At 40.9% G+C, this 22,733-nt stretch overlaps 1 protein-coding gene across 3 annotated transcripts in view; it reads left to right on the forward strand.

Annotated features, from left to right (window-relative positions):
• Nucleotides 1–209: 209 nt before the first annotated feature.
• mcmdc2 (minichromosome maintenance domain containing 2) overlaps nucleotides 210–22,733 on the forward strand; it is a 35,618-nt gene continuing 13,094 nt past the window's right edge. For 2 of the 3 annotated variants that reach the window (XR_009809818.1, XM_061921833.1), the window contains exons 1-8: nucleotides 210–1,197; nucleotides 1,300–1,433; nucleotides 1,499–1,558; nucleotides 1,620–1,815; nucleotides 6,655–6,777; nucleotides 6,841–6,942; nucleotides 19,002–19,130; nucleotides 19,209–19,443. Coding sequence is in view for 2 of the 3 variants with exons in the window: in XM_061921833.1 (XP_061777817.1) it covers nucleotides 1,101–1,197; nucleotides 1,300–1,433; nucleotides 1,499–1,558; nucleotides 1,620–1,815; nucleotides 6,655–6,777; nucleotides 6,841–6,942; nucleotides 19,002–19,130; nucleotides 19,209–19,443 (1,076 nt within the window). In the remaining variant the exon portion in view is untranslated. The remainder of the gene's footprint in view (nucleotides 1,198–1,299; nucleotides 1,434–1,498; nucleotides 1,559–1,619; nucleotides 1,816–6,654; nucleotides 6,778–6,840; nucleotides 6,943–19,001; nucleotides 19,131–19,208; nucleotides 19,444–22,733) is intronic. The other variant, XM_061921832.1, reaches the window with a different exon arrangement.

A 22,733-nucleotide genomic window follows, 5' to 3' on the forward strand; every position in this document is an offset into this window, starting at 1 on the left:
TAAACGAATTAAATAGATTTGTTTCGATCGTGAATATCACAACCCTTGATTCCATCCATCCATCCATCCATCCATCCATCTTCTGCTTATCTGAGGTCGGGTCGCGGGGGCAGCAGCCTAAGCAGGGAAGCCCACACTTTCCTCTCCCCAATCACTTCGTCCAGCTCCTCACGGGGGATCCCGAGGCGTTCCCAGGCCAGCGTAGGGAGGCGTTCGGGTGGCATCCTGACCAGATGCCTGAATCACCTTATCTGACGACTCTCGATGTGGAGGAGCAGCGGCTTTACTTTGAGCTCCTCCCGGATGGCAGAGCTTCTCACCCTATCTCTAAGGGAGAGCCCCGCCATCCGGCGGAGGAAACTCATTTTGGCTGCTTGTACCCGTGATCTTGACCTTTCGGTCATAACCCAAAGCTCATGACCATAGGTGAGGATGGGAACATAGATTGACTGGCAAATTGAGAGCTTTGCCTTCCGGCCCAGCTCCTTTGTTAACCACAACGGATCGATACAGAGTCCGCATTACTAAAGATGCCACACCGATCGGCCTGTCGATCTCACGATCCACTCTTCCAATATATATAATATCACAACCCTTGATTCATTAGATCAAATTTGACCCAAGGAATCTTAGTTATGTTTAGAGAGTTCCGGTCGGATGGTTTTCACCTGACACATTTCCGGTTTGTTAACTGAACGACACGGGTGTGTTTTTAATGCTCCGTTGTTGCGAACTGATGTCTGAACGTCACTATAACAGTCAGCAGCATCTTTTGACACTCCGCCTTTGACTCCCGTCCTTACACGCTTCACGAGACAATTCGTTTACACTTCTAGTCATAATTGGAATCTTTTTTAAACTCAGTTTTGTATGTCTCCCACGACAGCTTCCGTTGTAACTAATTATGCAAATGAAGCTATTATGTCATCTAGCATTTTTTCTAGCAACTTTTAATGAAAGCCAATAGCTACTTTCTTGCCTGAGCAGTTTGCAACGATGCAATGTGGTGACGTAACTTCCTGTATCATGTGCCTGGTTGCTGTGGCAACGAACGCTTCCTCGCGCTCAAAAAAGAAGCGCACTTGGGTTGACGTCCAACAATGGCGGACATGTTCTCGTTAAAACGGTCGGTTTTGATTTATTTGGACAAAAGTGGCGGCCTTCAGAAACTAACAGAAGACTGCAAATCGTACAACGGTAAGTTATAACTACTTTTTGGGTGAGGACGTATTGGCTAACTTGACTTACTATAGTTTGTTTGGGTGCCAAATCTAATATCTTACTCACACATTTTTATAGACCCCCCACAAAATGCAATGGCGATTTTCCGGTTCTGTGTCGGCGTTAATCCCACTGACGTCATAGAGGTGGACCCGGAACTGGGTGACCGTATATTACACCACCCACTACAGGCAACAGCTTTGTTTCAATCTGTAAGAGATCAGTTTGCATGAATTTCTGCACATGACAACCTAACCTCATAATACACACTTTTTAGGTGTGCTTCTTGGCCATTAAGACACTTTCACTTATTGAGAATGTACATACAGAGTGTCAGGTATGCAAGAACCTAACATTTCACCCTCAACCTCAAAAGCTAACTTGATTGGTCCCTTAAGGTTAATGTCATGTTGAAGTTGACACACCTACCTCCATTTCCTGACTACAAGCTGGACCTTGCTGTGTTCCCACGTACACACTGCTGCATGAGGCCTGTGCTTATGGAAGGTCTGGCCATTGCAGTCACAAGGGTCACCAAATACACACAGAGCGCCAGGTTCCTTTGCAGCAACGACGACTGTCACTTTTCTTCAGGTAAGGATCGGAATTTATCCTCATGTCTTATTTGACCATGTACAGTACAACCTTAATTTACAAGCTTATCTTAAAGGCCTACTGAAATGAGATTTTCTTATTTAAACGGGGATAGCAGGTCCATTCTATGTGTCATACTTGATCATTTCGCGATATTGCCATATTTTTGCTGAAAGGATTTAGCAGAGAACATTGACGATAAAGTTTGCAACTTTTGGTCGCTAATAAAAAAGCCCTGCCTTTACCTGAAGTAGCAGACGATGACGTCACCGGTGTGAGGGCTCTTCACATCCTCACATTGTTTATAATGTGAGCCTCCAGCATCAAGAGCTATTCGGACCGAGAAAGCGATAATTTCTCCATTAATTTGAGCGAGGATGAAAGATTTGTGAATGAGGATATTGATAGTGAAGAACTAGAAGAAAGAAAAAAAAAGGCGATTGCATTGGAAGCGATTCAGATGTTTTTAGACACATTTACTAGGATAATCCTAGGAAATCCCTTATCTTTCTATTGTGTTGCTAGTGTTTCAGTGAGTTAAATAGTACCTGATAGTCGTAGCGGTGTGTCCACGGGTGTTTTGACGCCAGTCTCTGAGGGAAGTCACGGCAGCTGCATTGACGGCGCAAGCTCCGCTGATCTCCGGTGAGAGGCGACCTTTTACCACAATTTTCTCACCGAAAACTTCAAATGTAGTAGGGATCCATATTCGCTTGACCGCTCTGATCCATAGTAAAGCTTCACCTCCGGGAATTTTAAACTAGGAAACACCGTGTGTTTGTGTGGCTAAAGGCTAAAACTTCCCACTTCCATCGTTCTACTTTGAATTCTCCATTATTAATTGAACAAATTGCAAAAGATTGTGCAACACTGATGTCCAAAATACTGTGTAATTGCACGATGAAAAGAGACGACTTTTAGCCACAAGTGGTGCTGGCTAATAAGTCCCCTCCAACCAATAACGTCACAAACACGCGTCATCATTCCGCGACGTTTCCAACAGGAAACTCTGCGGGAAATTTAAAATTGTAATTTAGTAAACTAAACCGGCCGTATTGGCATATGTTGCAATGTTAATATTTCATAATTGATATATAAACTATCAGACTGCGTGGTGGGTTTCAGTAGGCCTTTAATTGGTTCTGTGATAGGGCTCTTGACTTAAAACAATTGTATCTCAATCGTCAAATCAAAGTCCAATTAACATGAGTTAAAATCCCTAACTGGTACTTGGCCCCCCAATACATCACAATTTTAACCTGTAACATGACTTGAAAATAAAAACAACTGTTTTGAACAGTGGTTCTCAAATGGGGGTACGCGTACCCCTGGGAGTACTTGAAGGTATGCCAAGAGGTACGTGAGATTTTTAAAAAATATTCTAGAAATAGCAACAATTTTAAAATCCTTTATAAATATATGAATTGCATAATACTTCAACAAAATATGAATGTAAGTTCATAAACTGTGAAAAGAAATGCAACAATGCAATATTCAGTGTTGACAGCTAGATTTTTTTGTGGACATGTTCCATAAATATTGTTTATGTTTTAAATATTATTATTTTTTTTTTGAAATGTTTAGAATTAAGTTGATGAATCCAGATGGATCTCTATTACAGTCCCCAAAGAGGGCACGTTAAGTTGATGATTACTTCTATGTGTAGAAATCTTTATTTATAATTGAATGACTTGTTTATTTTTCAACAAGTTTTTTGTTTTTTTATATCTTTTTTTCCAAATAGTTCAAGAAAGACCACTACAAATGAGCAATATTTAGCACTCTTATACAATTAATTAAATCAGAAACTGATGATATAGTGCTGTATTTTACTTCTTAATCTCTTTTTTTTAACCGAAAATGCTTTGCTCTAATTAGGGGGTACTTGAATTAAAAAAAATTTCACAGGGGGTACATCACTGGAAAAAGGTTGAGAACCACTGGTTTAGATAACTAATATTGTATGAAAAACAGTTAATTATTTTTAATTTACTGAAGTAATGCAATAATAATGTACAGCATTTATCAAAGATGCTCCAAAAAGGTATTTATGCTGCCTATTCAGATTTGTGATGTGTGTAACAATACTAAAATATCAATACTGCCGATACCAGATCTTTATGCTCTAATATCAATTCTTAAATCAAAATATCAATGCTTTTGGTATGTTTGTTATTCAAGATTATGTACTCTATATCATTAACAGAAAGACCATGTCAAGTAACTAAATCATTTCAATCTTGTCTATAAATGAAATGCGGTTGGTGGAAACTATTTTATTTTCTGCCTTGGTAAGTACATAAGAAAAGTGCAACAGCACACTTTGCTATGTTCTGTCATTCAAGTTGTCATTTGTTTAGCAATATGTTTGGAGGAAAAAAGGTGAGGCCTTTAATCCCAGGAACACCATCCTACCGTAAAGCATGGTGGTGGTAGTATTATGCTCTGGGTCTGTTTTGCTGCCAATAGAACTGGTGCTTTACAGAGAGTGAATGGGACAATGAAAAAGTAGGATTACCTCCAAATTCTCAGGACAACCTAAAATCATCAGCCTAGAGTTTGGGTCTTGGGCATAGTTGGGTGTTCCAACAGGACAATGACCCAAAGCACAAGTCAAACGGGGTAAAGGGAATGACTAAATCAGGTTAGAATTAAGGTTTTGGAATGGCCTCGCCAAAATCCTGACTTAAACCCCTTTAAGAACATGTGGACAATGCTGAAGAAAAAAGTCCATGTCAGAAAACCAACAAATTTAGCTGAATTGCACCAATTTTGTCAAGAGGAGTGGTCAAAAATTCAACCAAAAGCTTGCCAGAAGCTTGTGGATGGCTACCAAAAGCACCTTATTGCAGTGAAACTTGCCAAGGAACATGTAACCAAATATTAACATTGCTGTATGTATACTTTTGACCCAGCAGATTTGGTCACATTTTCAGTAGACTCTTAACAAATTCATGAAAGAACCAAACTTCATGAATGTTTTTTGTGACCAACAAGTATGTGCTCCAATCACTCTATCACAAAAAAATTACAGTTATAGAAAATATTGGAAAGTCAAGACAGCCATGACATTATGTTCTTTACGATTGTATGTAAACTTTTGACCATGACTATATATAACTCCACCATGCTTCCATGTTTTGTTTTTGGACTTATGTAGATCCCAAAACCACAAAAACGGGCACCAACAGTTAAAGTTGGTTTTGCATAATAGGTCCCCTTTAAAGGTTTTGGGTTTTGCCCTGTGTTCAGGGAATTAAACCCTGATTCTATTCTGTGTTTTATTAAGTATTTTATGTTGCAGGATTGTACCAAGAAAAATTTCTAGTTTGTGAACCTGTTCTCAAACAATGGCAATAAAAAAAACAACTATTCTGATTCTGAATTTGATTTTGTAAACATCTATAAAAACACCAAAAATTAATTTGAGAAATTGAAAATATCCATTTAATCACTCAAGTATCGATCATATACTGATACTGGCCTTGGTATCATGTCCTCTCTGTCTGTATGTAACATGTTTAGCTTCGTCTCCCAGTAATAATAGTACTTATTAATCATACTTAAGATACGAAGAAATGCAATTTGTTTTCCGTAATAGAAGTGATGATTACTAACTTGGAGAAATGCCCCCACACAATTAGCTGCTAGTCCCCTCTGTCAACTAGGGATTGCCATTGTGATCGCCATTTAAAGGCATTGCTCAGCAATGGCAATCACATACTGTTTTACAAAAATCGTCCGATTCCGATACTGATACCGATTGGCACAACCCTTGCATTTACACTAGAGAGTGGAATTATTTATCTCCTTCCAGCTGCTTCTCAATCAAACACAAGATCAGCAGCATCTCCATAGTTACATGGATAAATGTCTGCCATTCAGATGGTTTTAACATTCTTCGCTGGCGTTATGGACTCACACACTACTTCAGTATGGTGCATACTAGCAGTGCTATGCTGGAACTGCTTTACCAAGTTGTCGGCAAGTTTTTTCATGTTTTCGATGATTTAACTTTTTTTTTTTCCATAAACATTATTCACTCCTACACTGTCCTTCACATTCACTTTCTTCCTTACCATGAATGGAAAAACAAAGTTATGTTGGACCTTTGCTATAAGCTAATGCTAGCGAATAAGACCAGATGTTTTGGTCGGATCTTACGGGTTCACTGTGGCATTTGTTAGGCCAACTGATGACAGAGATGCATGTAACAAAAAAAATTGCACAACAATAAGCTCTTAAGTTGGGGCCCGTGTACACGTATTTATGCACTCATAAATAAGTGCCTGTGCGTATTCAACATACTAAAGGCAAAAGCAATTATTCAATGCTCTTCAAAAATGTCAGAATTAAAAGTATCTATCGGTATGGACAATACTGACCCTGTTTTTACTTGCTATCGGATCAATAGCAAAATTTGGCGTATTGCGTCCCTTTATAGTCATTAGACACCATCCCATCCATCCATTTTCTACCGCTTATTCCCTTTCGGGGTCGCGGGGGGCGCTGGCACCTATCTCAGCTACACATGATAATTAATGACATATAGACAGTTAGTTAGGTACCCCTGCAAAGACATTTTGCTTGAAGGCAGCCATTTTTTTCAACCAATCTTGCTTAATCTTTATCAGTGCCCTCTTTACCGATGGCTCAACACCCTGAAATTGTAATTACACTTGGTAATAAATCATTGTAATAACAGCACCATCAACACAGTAAGGGTACATGTTTTGCCAAATTGTCCCTCCGTGTCCTCATTTTTTCACATGCCTGCACCCTCACCCTCAGATTAGTACAGAACAGCTGAATTCATTTGCACTTTGCTTTGCTTTTAAGGGTTCCACCACATCCGGGTTCATGCACCCGGAGCCACAGAGTCGGCAACCGTGAGAAACGACTTCAGCTGCAAGACTTGCAGCTCGCCTCTCAAAGAGGACATCCAGTTCAGAGTTTTGGGAGGTGAGACAGAAGGACACATTGTTGTTGTTGTCTAAATCTGATGTTTTGCGTCTTTGGAGACAGACAAGCAGCTGGTGGAATTGATCCATGTCGATGCTCTGAAGGTTCTCAGTGCGCATCAACAAAGCCCGCTCAGATATCAGTCAGTCACACTGTTTCTTAGAGGTGAGTTATTAGTGAATAGTCCTCATAGTGCTGTTATTGAACCCAATAGGTTGGATTGACTTGAAATTCCTCAGAAAAAAGTAAAAAAACAGCAAGCAACAAATATTTGCAAGGGCACCTAATTGCCCCATATAGCTCAGATATAAGCTCCGATACAAGCAGTCCTGCATTGCGTTTACCGGTGAAAAGCTGGACAGCCAGTTAACATCTAAATGTCTTCGAAAAAGCAGACGATTGAGCTTTCCTTGTATTTTAGTGAAGTCATCATATAGTCTACGAGAAGCTAGCAGCTACACCACATCTAAGCACTCAAGCTGTCCTTAACAGAACAATATTGCCGTGTAAAACACATGTCAATATAAATAAGTATCAAATAATTTTAGATGCATAATACTTAAGCATACAATTCTCCAAGGCACAAGCTAGTAGAAAGTATCCAGTAAAAATATGTCTGCATTATACAACATACTGCTTCATGCGCTTGATTTAATGAATTATTGTGACCATTAGGTGTAACCAAACAGAAATGTACGCTTCAAAATTATAAATCTGTCACAAGGAGTAATTTTGCTTTATCAACCTTTTTTTTTTTAACATGCCACACTACGGTAAAACCTCAATTTACGAACTTAATTGGTTCTTGAACAGGGTTTGTATATGGAAACAATTGTAGAGTGAAGCACATTTTTCTATAAGAAACATCATCATTGGCGGTCGCTCGAACGAGTATGATGATCCTCCTGGTAGGGGTTGTATCCCTTTTATGGAGGGTGCCTGTACCTGACTTTGTTTAACTTGGGGAGACTGGTGCACAGACAGTCACCACACGATCCTTGACATCCGGGTCAGGGTCCAGTGGCATGGAGTCCAACCCGACAGGGGACCCTTTTCTGCTGCAGCCTTCTCCCGCCATCGCAGCCGTTGTGGTAGTTCTTAAATCTACCATCTTCCGCCTGCTCCGCCAATGAGGTCTTTACCGTATCCCTGTCAGTCAGGTATTAGGCCTTTGCCAAGGGCCACCTGGGGTAACAGTAGTAAAGGGGTTAACCTCCTATAGCCCCAAGACCCCATAGAGGGGCCTCCACTGCCGGATGCACTTTAACGTCATGCCCAAGACACATGCCCAGATACAACGTAAATGTGAATAACGGGTTCCAGCCTTGGCAAAAGTCCATATTTTAGTGATGGTTTGTACACTTTGAACACAATCTAAAGTGATAGATAGCACTGTATATCAATCAAACATAGAGGGGTGATGGATCAAGTGTCTTAACAAGCCCAAACAACAACGATGCACTGTGCTTTACGCGCTGATCTGCCTACACGCACACACACACACAGAAGTCCCTTTGGTACCCTCACAAACCAACAGAGATAAAAATAAAAAAATCTTTAACTTTAACAACCATACTACTACAATAACACTTGAGAAGTAAAATCAATGTTTACACTGTCATCGGCAAATGAGCGGCTGACGGGAGGAGAGAACAGAGGGGGAAAGGGAGGGGAGATGGAGGAAGGGTCGTCCGTGTGTGTTCTTGGAAGTGATGCTGTTAAATGAAAGGTACTAGAGATGCACGGTTTGCGGTCTCATCCGTGGATCCGCGGATAAACCGCGGGTCGGGCGGGTGACAAGATGAAAAAATAGATTTTAAATAGATTCGGGCGGGTGGCTGTCGAACCTTTTGGAAATATATGATATACATGGTTCAGAGATCGGTTACTTTTACCGTTCAAAGAGCCATTTTGGACCCGTGTCACACAGCGAAGAAGACATTAGTTGATAAAATTCTCAAGTATGTCTGCCTGCAGTCACCCAGTTAACAAGTATTAGGGCGTGCTATGAAGCCTTTGCCTTTGACGCCTTCTACATCATTTACAATTTACTTGCAAGTCCAGCAATATGTTGTGTGGCTTCCACTGACACGCACACGACTGCAAGGCATACTGGGTGATAAAGAGTACACTAATGGTTGTGGCGCAGTGGGAGAGTGGCCGTGCGCAACCCGAGGGTCCCTGGTTCAAATCCCACCTAGTACCAACCTTGTCACGTCTGTTGTGTCCTGAGCAAGACACTTCACCCTTGCTCCTGATGGGTGCTGGTTGGCGCCTTGCATGGCAGCTCCCTCCATCAGTGTGTGAATGGGTAAATGTGGAAGTAGTGTCAAAGCGCTTTGAGTACCTTGAAGGTAGAAAAGCGCTATACAAGTACAACCCATTTATATAAACAATTTTAACACTCTTACTAATATGCGCCACGCTGTGAATCCATACCAAACAAGAATGACAAACACATTTCGGGAGAACATCCTCTCAGTAACACAACATAAACGCAACACAACACATACCCAGAATCCTTTGTATCCATGACACAGCCTGACTATTTTATACACCCCCCGGGTTACACTTCCGGGGGCGCGGAGGTGTAAAGTATATTCACTTTTTGTCATGGATGCAAAGGATTCTGGGTATTTGTTGTGTTGCGTTTATGTTGTGTTACTGTGAGGATGTTCTCCCGAAATGTGTTTGTCATTTTTGTTTGGTGTGGCTTACCAGCGTGGCGCATATTAGTAAGAGTGTTAAAATTCGTACATGTTGTTGAAGGTGTCAAAGGCAATGGCTTCACGGCAAGCCCTTACTCTCGTTACCTGAATGAGCACCATCGGATATTCGCGAGAATGTTGGCGGCTCCCATTGCCTTCTTTACTTTGTGACACGGGTCAATTTAGCTCTTTTAGTGGTGAAGGTCGCCGACTCCGGATATAAAACAACGGGCGGGTGGTGGGCGGTTGCGGTTCTGATAAAATGTTAGTTTGGGTGGATGACGACTTTAGTGATGCGGTTGCGGATGATATTATTGCCTACCTGCGCATCTCTAAAAGGTACTATCTTCTCCTACGCTGTGATATAAGTTGGCATCTTTTTTCCAGAAAATCTGTTCTCATCACAATTAAAAACTTGCTGTGGTACAAAGCCTGCTTTGTTAATCTCCTCAATAAGAGCAAGCACAAAATGTCTGCTAGCGGGACACCAAATAAATGAATGAAGCGTTCGCACACAGAGGCATATTTAGCTCATTCTACTAGTTTGAAAAGCAAAATGTTTGTAAAAAGGAGGGTTTGTAAGTTGACGTTCCACTTTAATATGATTTGTGCTGATATCGTATTAAATTAATATCGGTATTGGCCAATACTCAAGGCTCCAATATCAGTATCATATTGGAAGTAAAAAAGTTGTATGGGGACACCTCTACTTAGCTTGACAAGATATCTTCTAAAGCATTTTACTATAACCCATAAACGGCGCCATAAAAGTCACGTACACTATGACTACTGTATGATAAATCGATTTTTGAAAATACGTTTTTAAGGCCATCTATGGGCTCACTTACAGCACATACGTTATTTGTCAGCAGTTAAGAGGAGCTTTTGTAACCTGTAACCTTTTTTGAAAATGTTTTGTTATAGTTTATCTACCAAATAATATGTTAAAAGAATTGGTTTGAATCGAGAATGATTTCCGAATCAAAACGTCACTGCAAGAATTGCAATCAAGTTTTTGTAAGATTCACATCCCTACTTTTATAGTATATATCACAGTATAAACAAATAGACAATGTCTTAAGGCTCCATTATGCTACAGTGTCCGTTCTATGCAGGGCCTTCTAACGGCGCAACGTTGAGGGAGGAATTGACAAGTAATTTATTTTTAAATACTGTTTCCAGAGTCGTGTATAGAGTATGGCCAACTAAACAGGTGCCATGACTGCTAACGATGACGTGTGCGGCCGTGCCCGGATGAATGCGATCGCTGTCGTTTTGACGTTTATTTTTCTGATTAAGTAATCCCAAATAATTACTGGTGTAAAAAAAAACGCAATTCTTAATAGTTTTTTCATCCAAAATCTGGCAGCACGGTGCGACAGGGGTTAGTGAGTGTGACTCACAATATGTAGGTTCGAGTTCGATCTCTGGGCTATGGGTCTTTTTGTGTAACATTTGCATGTTCTCCCTCCCCATGACTGTGTGGGTTTCCTCTGGGTAATGCGGCTGTCTCCCACCTCCAAAGACCTGCACCTGCGGATAGGTTCATTGGCAAGCCTGAGTGTGTGAACGTGAGTGTGAATGTTGTCTATCTGTGATGGCCCTGCGATGAGGTGGCGACTGGTCCAAGGTGTACACGCCTTCAGCCCGAATACAGTTGGGATAGGCTCCCACGACCACGAGAGGGACAAGCGGTAGAAGAAAATAGATCTCCTGTCCATTCAATTTAATTGTTTGGGTAGAATTTTATCCAACAAAACCAGTTTTCTTTTAAGTAATACAGACATTTATCAGAGGTGTTTATCTATTTATGAAAGAATGTAGACAATAACACGAAACCCAAACCAGTGAAGTTGGCACTTTGTGTAAACCGTAAATATAAACAGAATACAATGTTTTGCAAATCCTTTTTCAACCTATATTCAATGGAATACACTGCAAAGACAAGATACTTAACATTCGAACTAGGAAACATTGGGAATGTGATGCCTGCAACATGTTTCAAACAAGCTGGCACAAGTGGCAAAAAAGTTAAGGACAGTTCATCAAACACTTCACCCACAGGTGAATAGGCTAATTGGGAACAGGTGGGTGCAATGCCCATCCATCCATCCATTTTCTACCGCTTATTACCTTTGGGGTCGCGGGGGGCACTGGTGCCTATCTCAGCTACAATTGGGCGGAAGGCGGTGTACACCCTGGACAATTCGCCATCTCATCGCAGGGCCAACACAGATAGACAGACAACATTCACACTCACATTCACAAACTAGGGCCAATTTAGTGTTGCCAATCAACCTATCCCCAGGTGCATGTCTTTGGAAGTGGGAGGAAGCCGGAGTACCAGGAGGGAACTCACGCAGTCACGGGGAGGACATGCAAACTCCACACAGAAAGATCCCGAGCCCGGGATGGAACCCAGGACTACTCAAGACCTTCGTATTGTGAGGCAGACGCACTAACCCCTCTGCCACCGTGAAGCCCGTGGGTGCAATGATTGGTTATAAAGCAACTTCAATGAAATGCTCAGTCATTCACAAACAAGGATGGGGGACCAAGGTCACCACTTTGTGGACAAATGCATTAGCAAATTGTCCAACAGTTTAAGAACAACATTTCTTAACGAGCTATCTCAAGGAATTTAGGGATTTTACCATCTGCGGTCCATAATATCATCAAAAGGTTCAGAGAATCTGGAGAAATCACTGCATGTAAGTGTCAATGCCCATGACCTTCGATCCCTCAGTAATACCGTATTAAAAACCTGTTTCACTCTAGTCCGTTATGTTCCCAACCATAAAGAGTGGACGGTTACAGCAGTATAGTTGCTCACTTCTACTTTATTGTCAGCTTCAGTCCAGTTACAATCCAAGGTGACTCACTCACACTAGCCCGTTTACTTCCTGTACAGTGTGTCTCACTATAAACGTTCCCCCTTGCAACATGTATTAATAATCTTTTTCAAAAGAGATTACTTTACCCTAAACCTATCCTGCCTAATTATATAGGAGATAGCATAGCATTACAAAATACAATACAATTTAGATTATAACACACACTATAAAACAGTTATAGTAGAAAATAAAAGTATCATATTACTTACAAACCAACCCAGGATGAAAACAAAAAATAACAGTATCACCTGTCATCCTTTACTTCTACAGTATGGTTTTCTTTTCATCTTAACCGAGAAATTCCACATCAAATAGCAAGATATTTGCATCTTCCTTTTTGTTTTCTAACACAACCAAAATACCATGTAACCCATCAACTTGTTCCAACTGTTTTCAAGCTTCAAAAGTCAATGTGTGTAGTCTTTCAGAAAATGTGGACAAATAACTCTACGACCTGCTCTGGTCACAGCAACCAACTGGTCATCTCTACGTTGCTGAATATCCATCGTAGTCGTGTCACTGAACGTTCCTGATTGCAGAGGCGGGCAGGTGCTTCATGGCAGCGCGTGAGGTGTCGACGGTTCCTCCGCAGAACAGCACCTGACTAGAAATTCACCTCGTAAGACCTGGGGTGCACCTCCTTCACCACCTTTGCGACTTTCCAGACTTTACACGGCTCAGAGGGCTGAACTCTCACACTGTCTCCACTCTTGAGACAATCCAAGTCCTTGACTGAGCGGTTCAAATATCTTTCTTGCCTCAGTCTGTTGCCTTTCAGTCCCTGTTCACAGTCCATGACTCTTGGTGTCAATAGGGTATCTTTTGTTGGCTGTAGGGTCCAAGTCCTCCTACTAAACACTCTCTGTGCAGGGCTTGTCTCCAGGACTTGACTGGGTGTGTTTCGATGATCCAGCATAGCCAAGTACGGATCTTGCCCGGCAGCTTCAGCTTTTAGCATAAGTCGCTTGCCTGTCTTTATGGCGGACTCGGCCATCGCCTTGCTCTGTGGGTATCCCGGTGATGAAGTTCTGTGCACAAAATCCCACTTTAGGCTGAATCTCTGGAACTCTTCGGACGAATATTGTGGCCCATTGTCTGACATAATCACATCAAGTATGCCATGTCTTGCAAAGAGAGCCTTCAGTTTATGAATTACAGTGCTGCTTTTTGTGTCTGGCAGATAATCTACCTCCCAGAAATTGGAGTAATACTCTACTGTAATAAAATAATCTCTGTTTTTCCATTTGAACAAATCCGTTCCAACTTTGGCCCATGGTCAAAACACCATATCATGGGGTTTAAGTGTCTCTCTTGGCTGCTTGGGATCTACTGCTCTACAATTGTCGCACTTTGAAACAAAATACTTTACCTGGTCATTCATACCTTGCCAATATACACATTCAAGTGCTCTCCTGAGACATCCCTCAACACCTAAATGTGATGAATGAATGCGGCGTGTCAGATCAGTTCTCAGTTTACCAGGTATAACTGCCCTTTCGCCCCTAAATACAATACCATCATGTACACTAAGTTCATCCTGAAATAAAAAATAGTGCTGAATGTCATGTTGCAGCTCCTGTTACGTCCTTGGCCAACCTGATAGAATAAAGCCTACCACTTTCTGCAGTTTAGCATCCTCCCTAGGGGCATTTCTAAAGGTAGCTAATCCCTCAACCGATATACGTATTCCACCATGTTCGCAGTCTGGACCTCAGTCTCAACATCTCCTTTTGTGTAGTCTTTGCCACATTTTTTGCATGTCTTACCAAAAGCTGGACACAATTTCTTGTTCCTTGCATGTGTTTTATCACAAATATTGCAACTGATTATATCTTTATGTTGCGGAACTTTTCTGCAATGCATGTATTTCTTCCACCGTCTGTCTTTGCAGAGTTCTGCTGTTTTCTTCTGACAGCTCTGCATATTTGCAGGCACTTTTCCAGGGTTAAGCTTTCCTCTCTCAACAACTTCTCTCTCATTGCAGAGCTGTGTGAACCCCAAACAATTCTGTCTCTTATTATGGAGTCGTTTTATATCTCCACAATTGCACATATTTGGCAAAATTTTCAAATCCGTGACATGTCAATATTTTCTTCCAATTCTTGATTGTGCACAAAAAACCTGTACCTCTCTACTGTCTCGTTCAATTTAGGGTAACGATGTCCATCATACAGCAACATCATTGAGCTCACAGTCCTCCTCGCCAATCCACTGCTGCCCTCTAGTGTGTTCAGCAGTTCCCTTCCACTTTCGCCGATTAAGTAGTAGAAAATTTTCACCTACATAATCTCCTCTGCTTTCGGCATTATCAGTTCCATATTAAAGAGTAAACTCCTCTTTCCAACATTTCCACGACTTTGCCAAATTAGCAGAGTCCAAACGAAGTATCGGCGAAGGTCTCAGTTGCTCCACTTCTGTTTCCCTTCACGTTCGTGGCGGTCTCAAAGTTTAACTACCGCTGCCACCATGTTTCACTTTAGTCCGTTGTTCCGAACCATAAAGAGTGGGCGGTTAGAGAAGTATAGTTGCTCACTTCTTCTTTATTGTCAACTTCAATGCAGTTACAATCCAAGGTGACTCACTCACACTAGCCCATTTATTTCCTGTACAGTGTCTCACTCTAAACATTTCCCCCTGCAACATGTATTAATATGCTGAAGTGTCAACGTAAAAATCATATTGTAACTAAACCAACATCAGTGTGTAAAGGATTTCACCACTTTGGCTTGGGAACACTTCAGAAAACCACTGTCAGTAACTACAGTTCGTCACTACATATGTAAGTGAAAGTTAAAACTCTACAATGCAAAGCGAAAGCCATTTATCAACAACACCCAGAAACGCCACCAGCTTTGCTGGGCCCGAGCTCATCTAAGATGGACTGATGCAACGTGGAAAAGTGTTCTGTGGTCTGACGAGTCCACATTTCAAATTGTTTTTGGAAACTGTGGACGTTGTATCCTCCGGACCAAAGAGGAAAAGAACCATTAGAGGCACAAAGTTCAAAAGCCAGCATTTGTGATGGTATGGGGGTGTATTAGTGCCAAGGGCATGGGTAACTTACACATCTGTGAAGGCCCCAATAATGCGGAAAGGTCCATACAGGTTTTGGAGCAACATATGTTGCCATCCAAGCAACATATTTTTCAGGGACGCCCCTGCTTATTTCAACAAGACCGTGCCAAGCCACGTTGTGCTTGTGTTACAACAGCGTGGCTTTGTAGTAAAAGATTCCGGGTACTAGACTGGCCTGCCTGTAGTCCAGAACTGTCTCCCATCAAGCAAGAATGGGAAATAATTCCATCTGAAAAGCTTCAAAAATTGGTCTTCTCAGTTCCCAAACGTTTACTGAGTGTTGTTAAAAGGAAAGGACATGTAACACAGTGGTAAAAATGCCCCCGTGCCAACTTTTTGCAATGTGTTGCTGCCATTACATTCCAAATTAATGATTATTTGCGGAAAAAAAATTGTTTCTCAGTTCGAATACCGGTATATTGTCTTTGCAGTGCTTTCAATTGAATATAAGTTGAAAAGGATGTGCAAATCACTGTATTCTCTTTTTATTTATGATTATCGCAACTTGCCAACTTCACTGGTTTTGAGTTTTGTAGAACTGGCACCCAGTGGAGTTTGCATGTTCTCCCCGTGACTGCGTGGGTTCCCTCCGGGTACTCCGTCTTCTTCCCACCACCAAAGACTTGCACCTGGGGATAGGTTGGTTGGCAACACTAAATTGGCCCTAGTGTGTGAATGTTATCTGTCTATCTATGTTGGCCCTGTGATGAGGTAGCAACTTGTCCAGGGTGTACACCACCTTCCGCCCAAATGTAGCTGAGATAGGCTCCAGCATCCCCCGCGACCCCGAAAGGGTTAAGCGGTAGAGAAATGGATGGATGGATGATTTTGAATCAAGAGTGATTTTGAATCGACAATCAATTCTGAATTGAATCGAATCATGTGGTGCCCATAAATTTACAGGCCTAAAAATAATAAGTCTATATATACTGTAGTTCTAAACATTCTCCAGCTGAGAACCTTACAATAAAACATGCTTTTATTTTATGAAAGTAGAATTTTATGGCTGTATTTGACACACTCTTTGGCTACATTCCTGCAGTGTTTCAAGACCAGCAGGCACTTTGACATGCACCTGACTATGCAATAATCGTTAAAGAAAATACACAGAACGACTAAAAAGATATCTTATTACCCACATTTTGCCAAAATCTTCATTAGCTTTGGAACAAAAATCACAGAGAAATTGTGACTTTAGTGTGAAGTGTGTCAACTGTGGTGGCTGCCTCCAATGTATTTGTAATCACTGTATGTGACACTCATTATGTATTATTATAACTGATCTTTCTTTTCGTTACATGCTATGTGAATAAGTGTACTTGTGTAGTTATTTCCCCATATTTCTGCACAATAACTCAGATATGGTGACACTGGCAAACAGTAGAGAATATGGAGTGATTTTTTTGTCTAGAACAGGGGCGCTCACACTTTTTCTGAAGGCGAGCTACTTTTCAATTGACCAAGTCGAGGAGATCTACCTCATTCCTATTTATAATTTATATTTATTTATTTATGAAAGAGACATTTTTGTTAACAAGTTAATGGTGTTTAATGATAATACAAGCATGTTTAACACACATAGATTCCTTTCTTTCATGAAGACAAGAATATAAGTTGGTGTATTTGATTCTGATGACTTGCATTGATTGGAATTAGACAGTGGTGCTGATAACGTCCGCATTTTCAAATGGAGGAAAAAAAAAAGTCCTCCTTTCTGTCCAATACCACATGAAAGTGGTTGGATTTGGCATCTCATTTGTCCAACTTGCATACTCGTTTTTAAACACTTTGTTATGAGAGTAGCATATGTGTGTGGCCCTTTAATGTCATGCAGCAGGTGAGTGACGTCAGTGAGTGTGCGGGTGGGCAAGCAAGTGAGAAAGCGGTCGCTGAGGGCGGGGGAGAAATACATTGGCATCAAACTCCGTAGCTTGCTAGCTTGTGCACGCTAGCTTTCTGAGACTCTTATTTTGTTAGCACAGCCAGGATGAAACAGGTCTTTTATGGTGAAGACAGGAACTGTGCAGTCGGTCTTTAGAGTTTTGACAGCAGGTACGGAGTCTCTAGAAATAAAATGTGTTTCTCTGCGTCCGCCCTGTTTGTGATTTTTTTCTTAAATATGAGCTTGCAGCAGCCAGCGTCATCTCACAAGATCCTCGGGTGCCGAGAATGTCAAACAACTGACGAAAGTGAAGTCTTGGTATGATTGATGATTGTTCATTTTTAAGTATATTTTTTAATGCCTGGCTTGAGATCGACTGACACACCCTCCGAGATCGACCAGTCGATCGCGATCGACGTAATGGGCACCCCTGGTCTAGAACATATTTTGATTCATTCATTATTGACATATTTCTTGCCACTATGTTGTATATTTTCAGTTAATTTTCTCATTTATTACACTAAAAAGTGGTTTCTATTACTCTCTCAATGTCTGTGTATTTGTATTTCTTTTGACTTTCTTTTCTACTGTTACAGTATTGCATTATTTTATGTTTACTACTATTCAAAGAGTGTTTTTTGGGGGGTCAAACCATCTCTTTAATTTGTTTATTTCTTCTGTTAATATTTGTATTAGCTTCTGTGTGTTGTCTCCCGAACAAAACACCACAGATGTGTCGTGTGTTTATCTGGCACAAGACCATGTAGTCTGTGCCTCTCCAGTGTTGTTCGCAGGCCTTCACATCCCATACTTGTCTTCTTTCTGGGTTGTGGGGAAAGCGATGTAAAAGCTTTCCACATTTCTCGCAGGTGGAGCAGCCCTATGTTACACAACAAAGCATTTTTACACGTCGAAAAAGTAACAAGGAAGCGCCGAAAGTTTCATTTAGTATCATTTTAGTCCCTCAAACTACATTAATTCTGTAACTTTTTGTGCCTTTTCCAAAGCACTGAAAGAACAAAGCTGCACTGTACTGTGATTTAATTTTCTACGGCACTAAATGAAATCAGTGCAATGATGTAGTGCTGTAAATTAAGAAGCTAAACTTTTACATGGCCGGTGTTTGTTTGTAAAATCACGCTCTCATCCATTATGCTCATTCCCAAAAATGATTAATGCACTTTTAATATTGTGTGTTTACACACAGTCACATTTGTAGAGTGTGCTCATTAATATTGTCCAGCTTTCTAAATGAGGCTCACTTTGGAACGAAGAGGAAAGAGTTCAAATAAATAAAATGTTAGTGCAGGCAGCCGTGCACATTGCCTTTCAGTGGGAAATTAGGGGTTTCTGTCCCCTCTTTTCACATTGTCGGGCCGGTACCCCTGGAGTGTTTAACAAAACTCAACATCGGTATTAACATATTCTGTTGACCCAGTCCTGCGGAGGAATTTAATACAGTGGGTTCCCGTTACTACACATATATGTTAATAAGTGCAAGGAACACTCATTAGGCGGCTGTGGGATTCACACAGAGGAATCTTTGTTTCCAAAAGGGCCTCACTCTTGTTTGTCTTGGCCAAGGTTTGTAGGTGGCATGCTTGTTTCTTCTCGTCCAGGAACAACTCTTTCAGGCTTTGTTTCCCCCCACCATTTTTCTTGCAGATGAGCTGTGTAACACGATGAGAATTGGTCAACTCTACCGGGTGATCGGCATACCTGCGCATGTGCACCATTGGCCCAATATTACCTGGAGCGTGGAGGTCAACAACGTTCAACCATGGGAGCCTCAGTGTAAGACAAGATTGTGTTGCTCAATAAGGTTCTCATTAATCATAACAACTTGACTTGAAGTAACTTATCTACCTCTAGATCCACATGACATCAATGCCAAATTCAAGCAGCTACTGAAGGCCACAGGAAGATCTCCTTGGCGGTTCGCTGCCGTCATAGTACACTGCTTTGATTTGAATATGACTCCTCCAGGCCTTTATCACACGTTGAAACTCAGCCTATTGCTCAGCTTGGTGCAAACGAGAGGGGACGCCAAAAACACTTCACACTTGAATCTTCTCGTCACTGCAGGCGACACCCTAATAGTGGAAAGGTAGGATGGTCTAAATAAAGCTACTCTTTGCTCATATAGTGGCTACAGATGCTCAAATGCAGAGAGTATGTGGAGCTTTTCATTTGAGCATTTTCCAGAAATGGCTAACGAGTGTTTATTCAAGTGGATGACACCAGCAGGGATTAATTAGATCACGTCATCTAGTGGAAGAGCATCGAACTATTCTTATTGTTCTTATTCGTTGCGGACATCGTTAAAAGAACAAAACACATTATCTGGAGTAAATAAACAACCATTTTCATGTCGTGTAAGTGAAATTGGGTAATTGTCCACGACAAACATGATTATCTCTAGTGTTAGAGGGGAGGCCACTATTTAAATCAGCGATTCTCAAACTGTGGTACATGTACCACTAGTGGTACACAGTCTTTATCTAGTGGTACATCAAAGAAGGCAAGGCATATTTATATACAGTTGTGATCAAAATTATTCACCCCCCACACAATTTTGGTGTTTTAGCAAGTTGGACTTTTATTCCGTATTTTGTTCATAGTCATATCAAATAAAGATGCATTAAATAGACAAATGCAACTTGAATCACAACATTATATTTTGTAACATACCAAGCAGTGTCATTTCTCTTAATATCTCATTGACAAAATGATTAAACCCCTTGAAGATCATAACTCTTAAGAACAGAATTTGAATAAGGTATTTTCAATCAGGTGTTGAAAACACCTGTAGATGTGATTAGAACCAAAAAGAGCAACAATTAAACTGATTGAAAAAGACTGTGACGCTCAGCTTCTTGTAGATGGTCAATGGTGTATTTGTAACATGGTGAAGTCCAGAGAGTGGTCAAAGAAGTCAAGAGAGGAGGTAATTTCTCTTCATAAGAAAGGATATAGATATAAGAAAATAGCAAAGACATTACACATTCCAAGAGACACAGTTGGGGGCATAATTCGCAAGTTTAAAGGTAAAGGCACAGTGGAAACACTACCTGGGCATGGTAGAAAGAGGATGCTGTATGCAACTGCTGTCCGGTATTTGAAGCGTACAGTGGTGAAAAACCCCCGGGTAACAGCTGAGGAACTACAACAGGACATTGCAGAGGGGGGACCGCAGGTTTCGTCCCAGAGAATAAGGCGCGCACTACGAGATGAAGGCCTCCATGCCAGAACTCCCAGGCCCACCCCACTTCTGACTACCAGGCACAAGAAAAATAGACTCCAGTATGCCAAAAATCATCTGGACAAACCCCAAAGGTTTTGGGAAACTGTTCTATGGAGTGATGAGACAAAACTGAAACTCTTTGGGCCGATGAATCAACGTTATGTCTGGAGGAGAAAAAAATTAAGCTTACAAAGAGAAGATCACCTTGCCTACTGTTAAGCATGGTGGGGGGTCAATCATGCTCTGGAGCTGTTTCTCTGCCTCAGGTACTGGGAATCTCCAGCACGTTCAAGGCATTATGAATTCTATTTCCTACCAGGATACATTAGCTATAAATATCATGAAGTCAGTGACGAAGCTGAGGCTTGGGAGACGTTGGACCTTCCAACAGGACAACGATCCCAAGCATACCTCCAGATCAACATCAGAGTGGTTGCAGAAGAAGGGCTGGAAGACTCTGGAGTGGCCTTCACAGTCGCCAGACCTAAATCCTATAGAAAACCTGTGGTGGGACTTGAAGAAGGCAGTTGCAGCACGCAAGCCCAAGAATATGAATGAACTGGAGGCCTTTGCCCAAGAGGAATGGGCTAAAAGACCTGTAGATCGTTGCAAGATGCTTGTGTCCGGTTATGTATCACGTTAGAAGGATGTAATTACTGCCAAAGGGTTTTCTACTTAGTACTAAAGATGCATGAAACTAGGGGGTTGAATAATTTTGTCAAGGAGATATTAAGAAAAATGTCCTTTTTTGGTATTTTGTAAAATACAGTGTTACAATTTAAGTTGCATCTTTCTATTTGACACTTCTTTATTTGATATGACTATAAAGAAAATACGGAATAAATGTCCAACTTGCTAAAACACCAACATTGTGTGGGGGTTGAATAATTTTGATCACAACTATATAATGTTCCATTTATACTCAAGGCAATTCAAAGTGCTTCACAGAAAATTACAGGAACACAAAAATATAAAATATTCATGAATATTCATACCATTGATTTTTTTTAACGTTGATGTTCCAGGTAATCTTATTTTCAGTGAATGTATTGGATAGGCAAATATAAGCCTTGGCTTGAGCCTATTCCTTTTCGGTCATTCTTTTTCTTTTCTTTTTGTGTGTATAATGTATATGATTGTTAAATATGTATAATCTGTACTGTTTAATTAATCACACAAAATGGTTGATTATATGACCGAAATAAACTCATTTCATTCATTCAATATAATCATAATTATAATTAAAATCCCGAAAATAAAATCCTCAAAAAACAAATCATATAATTTCAATAAAAATCAATCAAATGCTGTCGATAAAACAATTTCAGTTGTCATGTCCACAGTTAAATAAAAGTGTTTTCAGCCTGAATTTTAACATTGTCAATGTTGAGATCTGTCTCCTATATTCTGGAAGACTGTTCCAGATTTTAAGAGCATAATAATGAAACGCAATCTCACCATGTTTGGTCCTGACTCTGGCACCAGCAGGGGACCACTCCCTGAGGTTTTCTGAGCTTGAGATGGTTCATATGGTTTTAACATGTCAGAGATGTACTTTGGCACAAAACCGTGAAGAGACTTGTACACATGCAAAGCTGTTTTAAAGTATATTGTCTGAGTAACAGGAAGCTAGAGCAGTGGCCTAAGGACTGGACCTATAAGGGCATATTTCCTGGTTCTAATCAGGACTCAAGCTGCAGCATTCTGGTTGTACTGTATTGCAGCTGCTTTACAGCTAATTTAGAGAGCCCAGTGAGAAGGCAACTACACAAGTCTAATCTGCTGGATACAAAGGCATGGATTAGTGTTTCCAAGTCTGATTTAGAATTAAGTCCTCTGATTTTGGCAATTTTTTTGAGGTGGTAAAAAGATGCTAATGTTATTGATCAATGTGGCGAAATAATTATTAAAGTGTTGTAAACTGTTATCAAAGGTTTATCAGCCTTCAATGGACGTCGTTAGTATCCGACTGTAGGCCGTAATCGACGGCAAAATAAACAAGACGCAAACAGAATGTCCTCCACATTCACCGCTTATGTCCACCCTTTCTCAGCCTCTCAGCCAATCAACACACAGACCACATGTAAACAAAGATTGGTAGAGAAAGCTGCATGTACTAATGATGCCTTCAATGCCCGGGGAAAACAAAACAT

This window comes from Nerophis ophidion, linkage group LG15 (assembly GCF_033978795.1).
Source record: "Nerophis ophidion isolate RoL-2023_Sa linkage group LG15, RoL_Noph_v1.0, whole genome shotgun sequence".
Lineage (NCBI taxonomy): Eukaryota > Metazoa > Chordata > Actinopteri > Syngnathiformes > Syngnathidae > Nerophis > Nerophis ophidion.